The sequence below is a fragment of the Anastrepha ludens genome, chromosome 4, assembly GCF_028408465.1.
Source record: "Anastrepha ludens isolate Willacy chromosome 4, idAnaLude1.1, whole genome shotgun sequence".
Lineage (NCBI taxonomy): Eukaryota > Metazoa > Arthropoda > Insecta > Diptera > Tephritidae > Anastrepha > Anastrepha ludens.
In genome coordinates, this window is record NC_071500.1 from 106,077,430 (window position 1) to 106,092,036 (window position 14,607).

Below are 14,607 nucleotides of genomic sequence, written 5' to 3' on the forward strand. Positions count from 1 at the left end.
TGTCCAGTTAAAAATGGTCATAAATTTCACAACCATAATAAATTCTTGTTTGTTGGCACTACTTTACTGTCGAAAAATCATTTTCCATAGGGCAAAAATATTTTTTAATCCTTTAAAACGCAAAACTCTAATTATCTCGAAACAAGGAAAATATGACTTAGTCGACTTTCAAAATCAAGGGCTCATATTCCGAAATTTTTCAAAACTTCCGATTAAAATTTAGTTTAAAATTTGTTGAATTTTTCAAAATTGTGAGGAAAATTTTTTGAATTTTTCCAAATTTTATATAAAGTTGGAAAGTTTAAGTTATGTGTATCGTTTTAGTTAAAGAATAAAGACTATTAAATTTTTTTTTTTTTTAATTCTAACTCGAAAAATATTGTAAAGATTAAAAAAATCATCATGCACTCAGTTCTGCTCGCTACTGTATGTACATAAGTGTTGTGACAAGCACCGATCATCTCTACTCGTTGTTGCTATCAATACAATGGGCAAAAATTGGAATACGAACTCCCATCCGAAATTGCTAAGAAATTTTTTGGAGCTCTCTGGGGTTTAGATATTTATAGAAATCGAAACATCTTGCTCCAGCCTCACATCAGCATGGGTTCCGAGGAGTGCACAGTTCCACCACAGCACTCACCGCCATAAACAGCCAGGTAAACCGCGGGCTTAACCAAAACCGCCCCTGCGAGAGGACTATTCTAGTAGCGCTGAACCTGAAGAAAGCTTTCGACGCAGTCAGTCGATACTCCCGCCAGGGCTGAAGAGGTGATCAGCGAACTATCCGCGTCGTCGGCACTCGTCAGTAATTTTTCGAGACCAAATCTCTAAACAGAGGAATATAAAGCAAGGTTTACCGCAGGGTGGTGTCCTCTCACCCTTGCTTTTCAACTTCTACATATCGAAGCTGCTCCAGCAACCAGAGGCAATCTCCCTGGTCTCCTACGCGAGATTCACGCTGAAGCTCTTTGCTTGCGATACGGGTGGTCGGACTCTGATAACAGCATTCGGGAGTCGTCTGAAATGTAAAAATAAATTTGATTTACTTTTATTGAAAGATTAGTTCGTGATTAATCGAAGGATTTAAAAATTATATTTAGAAATATTTACAGTTAAAAATAATATTTAATAAAATCAGGATCTGTCAAATATGAAATCTGTCATTTAAAAAATAGGTGATTTTCCAGCAGTTTCAACAAAATCTTCAATTAAAAAATTTCAGGAATTACTAGACTTTTATGTATTGAAAAAGTATACAAATTTTATGGCTATCGGTTCATTAATGCCGGTTTCATTTCTCCCAAAACATGCTGCATTTTTCTTGCCCTCTGCTTTTTTCGTGCTGGATTCTAAAATAAGTGTATTTCGGCAAGAAAATTCTTTGTTCGATAGTAAAAGTGACATGCAAGGGAGATAAAGGGAGCAAATTTTCTCGCTTGAGCAGCTTTCTCAGTGGAGTTGGTTGCCCGGAAAGTCAGCTGACTACTTAAAACGTTTTTAATAAAAACTGCGTGTGCCCGACAAAGATAGATGCATACTCACTTTGTGCTGAACAACACTGAATAATTCGTACAGCGTGGAAGGGCAACATTTTTTCGTAGAAACGAAAGCATTATAAGTATTTTAGTATATGATATATATATAATTTTAATTTATACATTTTCATACTCTACTCTGTAAGATTGTAATATCATAGACTGAATAAATTAAAATTTGAGAATTGAAAAATATTTTTGGGACTGCCAGCCAGTATCTCACGCTGAAGCACATTACATTTAGCTATTGCGGCCGTCATATTTAAATGTAATAATTATTACAGTGTGAATTCATTTTGAAATGCTTATCGCTTGCCTTAACTCAATGGATTTCCGCTGCATTTCCATTGCATTGACCCAGAGAGTGTATCGAGGCCACCGGGTCCCCTAATCATTAAACAATTAAATTAAATTTCAGTGAACGCGGAATGGCTTCGTGTGGATGAATGCAAGTTTAAACTTAACGATGCACTTATCGCCCTTTCAAAATAATAAAATGCGACGCATTTTAGAGCAAATGTGAAACAGCCTCCACTGCTGCCTGCGCCCACAACAGAGCGCGCAGCGTATCAATGAACCAAGCAATACAATACGCCCACCACTAAAACAGCATTTATTTGATATGAACCTCTCCTTTATTTTTTTTTTTTATTCGTACAGTCAGCAGAAATTCAGAGCAAAACAAAAACGAAATTGAAATTTTGAAGAAGATTTGATGCACCGTTTGTGGAGAAAAAAATTGGAACGCTTTGCTTTTGATTTGAGCTTAGCTACTCACGTTGTAATATTTTTTCTTCTTACGTTTGTTTATTAAATTTTTCTACGTTTGTGTTTGTACATTGAGCTGCCATGCTATTTTGCCCTCAAAGTGAGTCAAAGTGATGTGAAGCTGTTTAAAATGGGGAGAAAAAAAAAACACCCACATACACAAACACGCAATACGCACTGAAGCGCCAACTGCAAGAATAATAATAACAACAACAAACTACTATTAACAACGTATCTACCAACAAATCTACAGAGTACGTAGGCATATGATATGAAAGGCAATAACGTTTCTGCATTGCCTTGGTTGATTTAGACACGAACAGGCCGCGCTTCGCCGCGTCGCGTCGCTCTGCGTCGAGTGCAGTGCATCAACGCACTCAAATACGAAAACAATTTTCATACGAGTACTAAAAATAAAGTCAACCGAAGCGTAAGTGTTGGTGTTGGTGGTGGTGGCGGTGGTGGTGCTGCTACTGGCGTTAATGTTTTGTTGTTGATGTAGGCAATGTAGGCAATGTTGATGGTCCAGCGTGTTGGCGGGGACGAAGCGTTGGAGTCTGAAAAGGCCCACTCGTTCGTGATGGGTAGCCTTTATTGCCTGCCTGCCTGCCTGCCTTGGTTGCATGGCCTAGTACGAGTACTATGGATACGCTGTAAATTGCGTACTACGAGAAAATTCACACACGACATTATTTTACACCATCATTCGTCGAGATCGCGTTAGCACAGCGCCTCCCTCGCTGTCGTCGCCTGCCGTTTATGCTGTGGTGCTGTTGCCTTTGTCATTGTCGTCATTTTCGTCGTCATCAGCGCGCCGTTAGCTAGCTAAGAGCGTGTTCCAGCCACTTCACTCTACATACGTACACACTCGACTGGGTATGATGAGATGCGAGCAAAAATTTTGTGGCGAGGCACAGTGTGCAATTCCCGCGGAAGCATGTTTTAAAAATACTGATTAAAAACCATGAGAAAATGTTGAAAAACAGATCTGGAGTTCTAAGATAATCATTAGAGTGAAGGCAGAAGTAAGGCAAAGAAGCGGGTAGACTCTGTAGAAAAATTAACCAACTGGTGAATATCCAGTCACCAAAATTTTTTGAATTCACAACATGTCACATCATTTGCCATCCTAGTTCGAAGCAACAACGGACTGCATTGGATTAGGTTGTGCCCATAGGCATGAGGTATTGGTTGCAGTTTATTTTGCAGGGGCGATGACTTCGACATATAGAAGTTAGATGGCAAGACTGAGAAGACACCGCCCTGCGGAAGACCTTTAGCCTCCTCTGCTTTTAGTTTTGATCTTAAATATGACTAACGAATGTCGACCTCTTAAATAGTGTACCATCTTTTCAGTCCCAGAGAGGGAATCGTCTGTGGAATGTCATCTCGTAGCGTGGAGTGGCTGACTGTGTCGGCCCTGTGGCCTTATGCAGGGCCAGCGCTACTAGGACAGTCCTCTCGCACGGGCGGTTTTGGTTGGGCCCGCGGTTTACCTGGTTTTTTATGGTGTTGAGTGCTTTGGTCGTACTGTACACTCTTCGTATTACATGCCTGATGTGTGGCTGGGGTCAGATGTTTCGTGTAGAGTGGGAAAGGAGTTATCTGGTGAAAGGACACCCTTTGGTAGGCAGGTTTCGCAGATTTCTGAGCCACTCTCCCGGTCAGGAATTATGAGAGTACCTATAGACAATTTGAATACACTTGTGAGATATCCTTGTTCTTGTTGTTGTTTTTGGTGTTGTGGTGACAAATAAACATTCCCTAGGGCCCTGACCGGAAGTGTGGATCGAAATCACCTTTTCTCCATTTTCACCAATGTTATCGAGAACATTCCAAGTACTTGTTCGCAAAGTATTTGAAACTATCAAAGAGATTAGAATCATAGTCAAAACGGGCTTGACAGCAGATTTGTGTACGCTTATATAACTTTTTTCGTATATCACACACACAATTTCAATTTTTGTCGACCTCCGTTGTAAACAAACCACTGTCATATCCCTTATTACGTCAGGAAATCAGCTGATTACTTAAAATTCGTTTAGAGCCGATTAACGGTTTGGTGTTGGCCACACTTTGATTGATGCTCGCAATACCTTAATGTAAATGGCTTAAAAAAGCTTTAGACATTCTAAAAAAATTGACTGACTCTTATGGTTTGGAAGGGAATCTAGAAAAGCCAATAGTTTGATTCTAAACTTTACTACTCGGAATCAGCTTATACGCCTGCTTTTAATTTCAGATAATGCTCAAAAGAAACTAAGCTTTAAAGCTTACCTTTGTTTGTGTGATTGGTCCTGTTTGCCATATTTTATTTGTGGCCAGCCCTTTCGGAAGTAATAAAGGCAAGGCGTATTAAGTTGTAAAAGCTTGTCAGTGCACATGCTGAGTCTGCGATAGTAAGCACTGAAAATGTACATAGATTTTCATTACACTGTTTGTTTAAGGGGTTATATACCTTGTGGTCCGGTGAAATTAGCGAAAGTTGGGTTTTTTTTAAAGATATGTAGCAATAATTTTATTGTATAAAAGTTTGTATTATTGGATATTACAATGTTTAAAGAAAAAAAAAGGCTTTGTTTGTGTAAAAATATTTAAAAATGGCGGAGTTATGGCGTTTTCCCCCAAGACCCTTTTTTTGGAAGAGGCTTGCGGTGGACGCGATTCAAGTCCACCAAGTCAACTGAAATCAAAAAATCGAAAAGATTTCATTAGTATAGGGTTATATCTTCTTAGTGAACGATCAATATATTAAATATTTTGATTTTTGTGAAAATAGGAACATGTTTTTAAAAAACTCCACTTCTACAGTCCTAAAATTGGCATTAAAAAATTCATATCTGCAAAATAAAAATTTATACATAAAAAGTTGATCGTTCACTAAGAGGCGACATCAATTACGAACAATTTAAAAAAAAAATTATAAAAATCGGTTGAATACTTTTTTTGCAATCGCGTCCACCGCAAAAGCATTTTTGGAAAAACACGTTTTTGAGATAATCGCGTTTAAAGTTTCAAGCGCCGCATGAGGCCGTACGCTCAGGACGTGACGACGCACAATTTAAAACGCTGTAACTTTCGATCTATTGCTCAGATCTCTATGAAATTTTTGGAAAATGTTCTCAAGGGATTGTACTTTACGATAAAGAAATAAAATTTATTTTGATTTTTTTGAAAAACACAAGGTATATAACCCCTTAACTATTTAGTTATTGAAAAATCGCCAGCGGTGAAATTGACAAAAAGTATTCTCTAATTACCTGCTGAATTCTTTATTTGTTAATTTTTTTCGACTATTACCCGGATTTGCTCGCAAGATATTTGATGGGATCGGCGACCTGAAATTTTGTATAGGCACTTCTAGAATAAATATAATATGATTACAAATGAAAAAAAGTCAAGTCAAAGCGAAAAAGTTGTGGTCGAAAGCGGCTTTACTGGTTGCTGTCACATTTCTTTTTATGGTAAGCGAAGAATTTACTTTGTCCATGGAATCCAAAATCTGTTCTCTCTTCAAAGGACAAAATAATTCTTTCATGGCATATTCTACTTCTCCGACTTACTTCTAATAAAGATTTTGAGGTAACAAAACGACCTCTACATTTTTCTTGTACTTTCATAAAGTGCAATTGGCAAACGGCAAGAGATCGAACTGGTTCGCACCTACTCCAAATCCAGTCCAAATATGAGTGTAGCTTTTAAATACTTCTGGGTATCTCCCTATGTGAAATGCAACACAGTGCGCGCACAGTTAATGTTGGAGGTTGGAGGTGGTGCTTCTTCTGTCACTGTAGCGGATGCCAGCTTATTCAACGATGATGGAATTGCCGTTGCTGCTGTTACTGCGCAGGAGTTTGGTGGTGGTAGTTTGCATTTTCCATCATTTTGCAGCTTTTCAGCTGTTGTTTTCCGCATGTCGGCTCTGCTCCAACTACTCCGTTTGGAGTTCTGCAATGCTTTAGCCGGGATACTTACACACTCTCGGCGTGCACAAGTCATAATCGGAATCGTACACTTGCAATGCAATGCAATGCTAGCCATGCCTGCACCACCAATTCCATCTCGCAAATCTTCACCGACCTCTTCATCTTAGAGTTCTACATACATATCTACATATCAGCAACATATGCCAGTTGTTGCCGTGCATTTATTTAGAAGTGCTTATGTAGGTAGGTACATATGTACACGCATTCCATGAGTTCTGCTTCTGTTCCTTTGTTTGTTGTGCTTTGTTTTTGGTTTGCTTTTATATTTGTATCGCTCTTTGTTGTTATGTATTTGCGTCTTAAAGCGACTTGAGCATTAAGTGCACTTTGGCGTTATTTGTAAAAATGCTCTCGTTGCTCCATTTCGACAATTCCTTCATTTGCTATCGCCGTACCGGCATCATCATTATCGCTATCACAAACTAGCTTCATCATCATCATCATACTTATCATCTTCAGCAGCAGCAGCATCACAACCATCACTCACAATGCTTTTTGTTAAGAAGTGATTGCTTGCCGCTAGCAGCATTTTCGTTGTCGTCAGCCGCCTGTTGGTCGTCGCCTTTTGTCTTTCCCGCCTCCACCTCCGCCGCCGTCACTAACTTTTGCTATTATCATCATTATCATCAGCAGTTCCATAGACCCACAGTTTTACAGTGCACACTTGCGGCCACATCTGTATGTAGGTTCAATGACATTTTCTCGTGTATTTTATTCAAAATAAGAAAAAGATTAAATAATAATAATAAAAATATATGCATGTAAATATCACAAAAAGTGCTGAAATGAAACTGTTACAAAAGCCTTCACAAAGCATTCACCAGCAATGCTAAAAGTAAATGTACACACGAGTATGAATCAGTGTTTGGCCACATGTTCGTCATCTTGCTCGTATTTCACGCTCTCATTTTCTAAGCATTGTCATGCAGATTTTTTTAAATACAATTTCTTGTTACTGTTGCATGGAAAGTCACAAATTAATTGCTTAACCGTGCCTGCCTGCCTGCCTGCTCGCCGTCTGCCCACTGTCCAAAATTGTAATATGCGAAATTCTTAATTGAATTGTTTGTGTGTTAAATGTGTTGTTTTGACATTTTATTGAACAAGCAATTGTGTTTGAGAATTGGACTATGAGAACATGACATGTTAGACCTGCCATATGTGCACTAAGTGTATGCATACATACATACATATGTGTATATCGTTAAACGCCGAGAGAAGTCTCGAACGTCTGTCCGATGAAATGCTTCCCTAGTATTTACATACATATAAGGTGGCGCAAATTTAATCAGCCTATCGGATGATTTATAATTTTTATGGTCTAGACAGCTGCAGATTACAGAGAGACATGCAATGGAGCACTTAAAAGTCAAAATAAAAATGTACATCAAAATTATTATTAGTTTTTTTTTTGTTTTTTGTAAAAGTTGTAATTATGTAGTTGCTTTTTTTTAATCTAAAACGTCTATAGAGTAATAACAAGTTTATACTCTTTCGAGCTTAACTCTTAATCGGTATTAAAAAAAACCAGATTACCCATGCGCAATTTCTTTCCCGAAATTCGAGATAATAAAATAATCTTATAAAATATAATATTATAAATTTTTTTCCGTACATCCCAGTGTCTTCTGTGTTATCGATAATTATTATTAATGTAAGGAGAAACGTTTAAGTAAAAAGTAAATAAAATGGGCGCCGGCAAAGAAAAGAGGTTTGTAGACTTAATTCTAATAAAATTTGTGTTGGATGTTAATTCTGCATTAATATTACAGAAAAAAGTGTGTGTCCATAGTCGAAGAATATGTATCCACAAAGAAGCGTACAGGAAAAGCTATTGGAAGTATGCATTTTTTTAGATAGTCAAGCAGCAATCTTAGCTTTAAAGTCCAACCACACCAAAAATCGTCGGACAATGCAAAGAAGAAGAGCTGAATACTTTAGCGCACGCCACACACATCACTCTCATCTGGGTACCTGGCCCCAAGAACATAGAAAGATATGAGAAGGCTGATGAAATGGCAAAGGGGGCATCCTATTACGAGTCCGAAATTATAGAAATAAGCTGTACCCAAGGGGCCCCCAAAAGTTGACAGACGAACTAACACGGATACCTGTAAAATAAGTAAACAAAAGCGGCCCAATTTTAACAAATCCAGAACTGAACAGATTAAGAAAGCCACGAGCAGAATTACGTCAACAATAACCGGACACTCGCCTTTGGGAGGCCATGCCAGGAAGATGGGGGGGCCGTACAACTGTAGATGTAAAAGCTGCAATCCAGAAGACTCGAAAGAAACAGTTTTTCACTATCTGTGTGAGTGCACAAGTCTAGGTGCCCCTAGAATGCTAGGGGAATTCTCGGTGGGCAACTTGAAAGAAATTGCCGAAAAGAAAATTTACGACATATGCAGATTCATATTCAAATCAAGATGGTTCGACTAATAAAAAGTGGTGTATCAAAGTGGCGAAATTTTGTGCTACTTGGGTCTGAGCTGTGTCACTCAGACAACACCTCCACCTACCAACCAACCATAGTCGCTTTGATCTGTTATTCCTTATTATAAAATGTAATATCGAATTTGGCATTGCTGCCATAATTTTTTGCAGCCTCAGTAGATGTCGTAATTTCCATATCGTTAATAGTTTAATTAATGCGATTCACAAACTAAAAATGCATTTATTCAACAGACATTTCAAGGGATCTTAACTCCACGAGTTGTAGATCAAGAAGAAGGAGAGATTAAACATAGAATAGAGATAACAATGCAAAATGTAATGAAAATAGTAATGCTAACTGAAATAGTAATAGATGATAATCATAGCATTTTTAATGACCAAAGATAACTTCAACAGAAACCAAAAACAATAAAATATTCCATCAAACCAATTTCTATTAAGAAAAACCCTTGAAACGAAGACAGCTGTTTATCAATTTTGCAGCTAATCTGCCATTTGTGAGTTGGTAGATTAAGTTTTGTGGATTTATTGCTTATCACTCCAAATGTGAAAAAGTTGGTTGTGCCCTCTATGTTTTCCTTTGCCTACCAGCAAGAGAAATATATATTACAATATTACAGTTAGCTTGTAAATTTCAATTGAAAGAGAATTTTCAGTGTAAGTATTAAAAAATCAAACAAATTAAACAACATTTTAATAAAATATTAAAAAAAAAATTAAAAAAGTAAAAAATTAATTAAAACTTAACCGTAACTTGAATTGTTTAACTAAAAAAACGTAAATTAAAAAAATTGTATTTAAAATAAATTAAAAAAACGCAAACAAAATTTAAAAAAGTAAAAAACAGTATAGTTCTAAGTAATTCTCTAATTCTAAACGATATGTTTACCATAAATGTTTGATGGAGTCATCCTTTACCACAACTTTCCCAACGGGAAGCATTGAAGCTCTGTAGAACACTTTCTGGGTAGAAGAAGGTTATATATTGTAGGAAACAGTTTTTTGAATAATTTGGCAGAAGCCAATTTAAAAATAACAAAAATTGTTAGATACATTAAAGCCACAGTTTGGTTCAATGAGAACAGTGAAGAGAGGGGAGAAGGAACGGCCCGGGCCCTCAGGCAACCTAGGTGCGTCAATTGGCAAACACTATATCGACCTACCTACCTACCTTGAGGTTAAGTGGATCATAAAAATGGTTTATTTGTTTACTTAATCTAATAAATGCCATCTAAAATGTGAAGCTCGAAATATTTGTAAAACCGATTAAGCTAGGGCAATGAAGCTTAACACGAATGCATAAATTATATATTACCGTAATTTTGGTGAAAAGTCGCAGTAGTCGAATGGGTGGGAATCTATGTGAAGCACCAAACCAAAATGAAGAAAAAGTTTGTTCTAATAACAGTCGCCCCTCGACAGGCAATGGCAAACCTCCGAGTGTATTTCTGAAAAAGTTCCGCATAAAAAAATATCTGACGTTTGGAGTCGACTTGAAACTGTAGGTCGCTTTGTGAAACAACATCAAGACGCACGCCACAAATAGGAGGAGGAGTTCGGCTAAACACCCAAAAAGTGGTAGGTATTGATAAAAATATTTAGGGGTTTTTTCATCTTACACGATTTTTTAAAGTTGTGGAACAAATCCCAAAATTTACCATATGTCGCATGTATTTTTTACGCTTTTTTGTTTTTTTGTGTTTGTGCACGCTTTTCTGAAGGACTCAGCTACCGTGTAAAAAAAGAGTTGCATGTAAAGTGCATACTTATATATTATTTTGCTCTAAGCTCCGCTATTAGTCAATAATACATAATTTTTAAATTTATAGTTTTATATCTTGCTGCGTATACAATTTTACAAGTCTTTCTTTCGTCACTTCCTGTTTCTCAGTTCCGCCCTTTTTAATCAAATTTCCTTCCTAATTTGATTTCTCTTCGCTTTGAGCTGAGATAAAAATCAAAAGCACGCTCTTCCAAATATGTACTTATGCTTTCGAGTTGGCAATGCCACGCAGAGCAGCAGGTTGATACCCCTCTTTTAACACCCATGCAAGTTTATATTGAGAAATCTTGCCTGCTTTTTTGCAAAAGCATTGAACTTGCAAGCATACAATTTTTGTGACTTAATTATTTTTTTATTATTATTGAATGCTTTTGTGAGTTAAAGTAATAAAAGTTTGGAAATGTGCATTAAACTTTACGAAGATAAAAAGTGCACAGCATAGGCGATTTACTTGCAACCCCTATTAGAAGTTCGTGTCAGCGAGAGTGGGGAGTGCATAAATCACGAGAGCGCTAACTGTATTATAGTTGGCATGCTCTCAAATGTTTGCTGCTCAAACGTTATTAATATTTTATCAAAAAAAAAAAGAACAGTACAAAGAAAATAAACTATAACTAATACCTACATGCATTTTTCTCTACCATTTACTTTACGTACCTTTAAATGTAATTCGACTTTAATGGCTTTAGTTGTTTTGTAATCAAATTTTATTCAACGCAAAATTCTATAACTATCTACCTACAATACTCTTTTTGCGCATATACTCATGTCGGTGATGGAAGTTGTTGCGGTGGTGGTGGTGGTGGGGGTTGTTTGACGCTGCTCTTCTATATAAAATACGCTCAGCTTTACACCTCAGACCAACCCTGCTCAAAACAACCCTTAATTGCGATGAGCTGAGCTAAGCTAACTGACTGACTGACTGCGCTCAGTTGCTGTGCTGTGCTGTTGTTCGTTCGTTCGTTGTCGCATATCCGCTGATGGAAAATTCAAAGGGGGCCATATGAAAACAACAACCACTCTTCCAGCCACCAACAGCAGTGGCTAGCAGGCGAACCCTTGTGTTTGTGTGTTTTGCTTACGAGCCGCGCCACATTCTCACTCAGCATTGCAGTTAGTCCATAATTTTCGGTAGAACATGACGACAACCACGAATGAACGGTGCGAATTATTTTTGATATTTTATTCGATTGAAAATTTATTTTTCTAAATCAACAATTTTTTACATAACTGCGCGAAAGAAAGTGCAGCAGAGTGTTAATAATAAAAGTTGTGCGCAAAGGTGTTTTGAGACTTTTTCAAAGTAAAGTGAATACTGCACATGAATAAAGCAAAGTAAAGTCGAGTAAAGGCGAAGAAGTGTACATTTTGTGCTATTAAACAACTTTTCCAGACTTGCTGTCTGCGCTTTTAATAGGCAGCGCACCGCTGTGTATGTATACGATGATTCGGCAAGAAGGCACCACACACACATACGCGCACATATGTACTCGTACGTGGTTTACAAGCAAGTAAGAGGTGGGCAGAGGTGTGTGCTGAGTGAGAAAAAAGTGTAGGGAATCTGGAATATTGCAATTTTTGCCGATCAGAAATAAAATCTGTGTTTAAAAAATAGCAAAAAACAAAAACAAACAAAAAAATACAATTCTAAGGACTGCATACTTGCAAGCAACCCCGCCCATGCATAAACCGAACATCCAATTACATACCTACGCACGACATCAAAGTAATGGTCTCGAAAAGTGCGAAAAAAGAACCGACTAACCCACTAAAACACTAAAACGCCGTCCGTTGTAATTCATAATGAATCCAAGTCCAAATCCGCATCCGTTTCAAAAGTTAGCCTTACACACACACATACTATGCATATGTATGCAAGTACTATAGTATGTGCAGTATATGAAGTGGAACTGCGTGCAGTGTAGAGCAGTTCAACCGATTTCAACCGTTTCACCAGCAACAACTGTAATATACTCACTATATCGCCATTCTACAATACAATTGGAGCAACCTTGACTGATTCTTATTCGTATAGATATTCATAGTTATTCGCAAATATACATGCATACATACATACAAACTTATAGTTTATACAATTAATGCAAAAACAAAAAAACATTCGAACTCGCTGCATATACATAAATAAAAGATACATACATGCACATAAATATATATTTTTTATAAAAATATACTTTCGCGAAAAATCACAAACTCTACAAATTCGCCGTATAAACTGAATTCATCTGGCGCAGCTGTGGTGTCTGTAGCAGCCGGCATTATGCTTACCTCGAATGACATTTACTGGTAAGTCCCGTTATCCTTTCTGGCTTTTACCGATTGATTGTTTTCTCTAACTACACCGTTTTCCCTTTCTTGACTTGTCTTTATTTAATTTTCAAATTTTTGGGAGCTTAAAGCTGACACGATTGGAGTGACATTGCGTGGGAGCGCACTAAAAAAAAATTGATTGTAAAATAAAAATAATGCTTTGACACACGCAACAAAACGGTGACACCGCCTCTGCGTTGTTTGTTTTGTTTTTGTTATTTTTTTCATATATTCTCGGTTTTCTAGCATTCCACATTTCTGTCTACATATCCTACAGGCCTTCGCTCTTTTCTCATTGCCCATTGCTCATTTTTTCGCCCCTCTGTATTTTATTCTTTCGCCAAACGTGATGATATAACCAGTCAGTACCGCCCCAGACTACTCGCACAGCAAAAAAAAAACAACAAGCAATCGAGAAAAACAACACATTACCACTGCCACCTCTGCGCGACCAGCCACTTCCTCTTCTAGCACTAAAATCGATAAAGCGCAGCCTTCACTAGGATGATGATGAGCTGAGCTGAGCTGAAATGGTTGTTGGTCGGTTAGTTGTTGAGCAGCTTGACAACCACGCTTGGGTTGGTGCGTTCCTTTTCATAACCATCCTGTTGCTAATAACAACGTCATTGCCATCATTCCCAACATTTACTATTTTAAAAAGTCGTATTGTACGCATCAACTGGGGCTGCGGAAACAGGAGCTTTTGTGCCTATGATTGTTGAAGTCCTTAAATTTACTTGTAAATGCTTGTCCAGATATATGTGGCAAAGGATTTTGTGTAATTATTTGTAGCAAAAAATACGGGAGCAATATGGCAAGTGGGCAGATAAGCTGACGCCAGACGTGGAGACATACTGGGGAATATTAAATTGATAGATTGACGTAGGGATATACATATAGTAGATGGCGAGGAAGCCTTTCTATTTTTAAATTTTTTCGGCTTCTTTTATTATAGCCAGCCAGTTTGTGTTGTTCTCTTGGTTAGAATGTTATTTCAGGCTTTCCATCGATTGTCCTGTCTATTATGTCTTTGCTGTTTGCTTTTTTTTTGTACCGCTAACCTAACGGATTTTTCGCAAAACCCATCTACGAAGATGTTTACTAAAACGAGGGGTGAGTTTCAGCGCACTAGACAGGCTAGTTTACTGAGGCGACAGCTCTTGGTCGGAAGAAATCGGAGTAATTCCGGTACGTACAACCGGCAGCCATGAGAAAACCCACTTGGAATATCACAACACACAACGTAATTGAGTCACCGTCTGGATATGAATATGAAGCATACTTCATTCAAGAATAATAGAATACGAAGATTGCGCCGATAGAGATACAAAAAAAATTTCATAATATCAAAAGTTGTATTACTGGCGAGTGGTGAAATTCGCATACGCTGGATGTTTAAACAAAAGTGTAAAATATGAACGGAATTTATTCTATAAGTATCATTCTGGTACTTCAGTACTTCAAAGGTGAATGTACATTTACAAACTATATTCCGCTTTGCCCTAATACACTTTGAATCGCATCATTGACTTCCTTGATTCAATCTTTCTTTGAGCAGCAAACAATTCAAGGCTACTCAGTGATTTAGCGGCGACTAGTAAAATGTTGACAAAAGACAAAAATTAGCCCAACTCTAGTATGCAAAAGCACCGTTCGTCTGGCGCAAACGCCATTTTGTCTAAAACCGGGTCCATATGAATTGCAAATGAGTCGGAACATAATTGGAGCCTTTATAGGAGTTACTTAT

At 37.6% G+C, this 14,607-nt stretch overlaps 2 protein-coding genes across 2 annotated transcripts in view; both read left to right on the plus strand.

Moving 5' to 3' along the window:
* Window positions 1-14,607, plus strand: part of LOC128860458 (uncharacterized) — a 51,410-nt gene that overhangs the window by 18,885 nt on the left and 17,918 nt on the right. The window lies entirely within an intron of this gene.
* The window catches only part of LOC128860457 (uncharacterized), a 97,358-nt gene continuing 95,457 nt past the window's right edge, over window positions 12,707-14,607 (plus strand). The window contains exon 1 of the mRNA XM_054098004.1: window positions 12,707-12,836. Within this exon, the coding sequence (XP_053953979.1) occupies window positions 12,811-12,836 (26 nt within the window). The 5' untranslated portion in view covers window positions 12,707-12,810. The remainder of the gene's footprint in view (window positions 12,837-14,607) is intronic.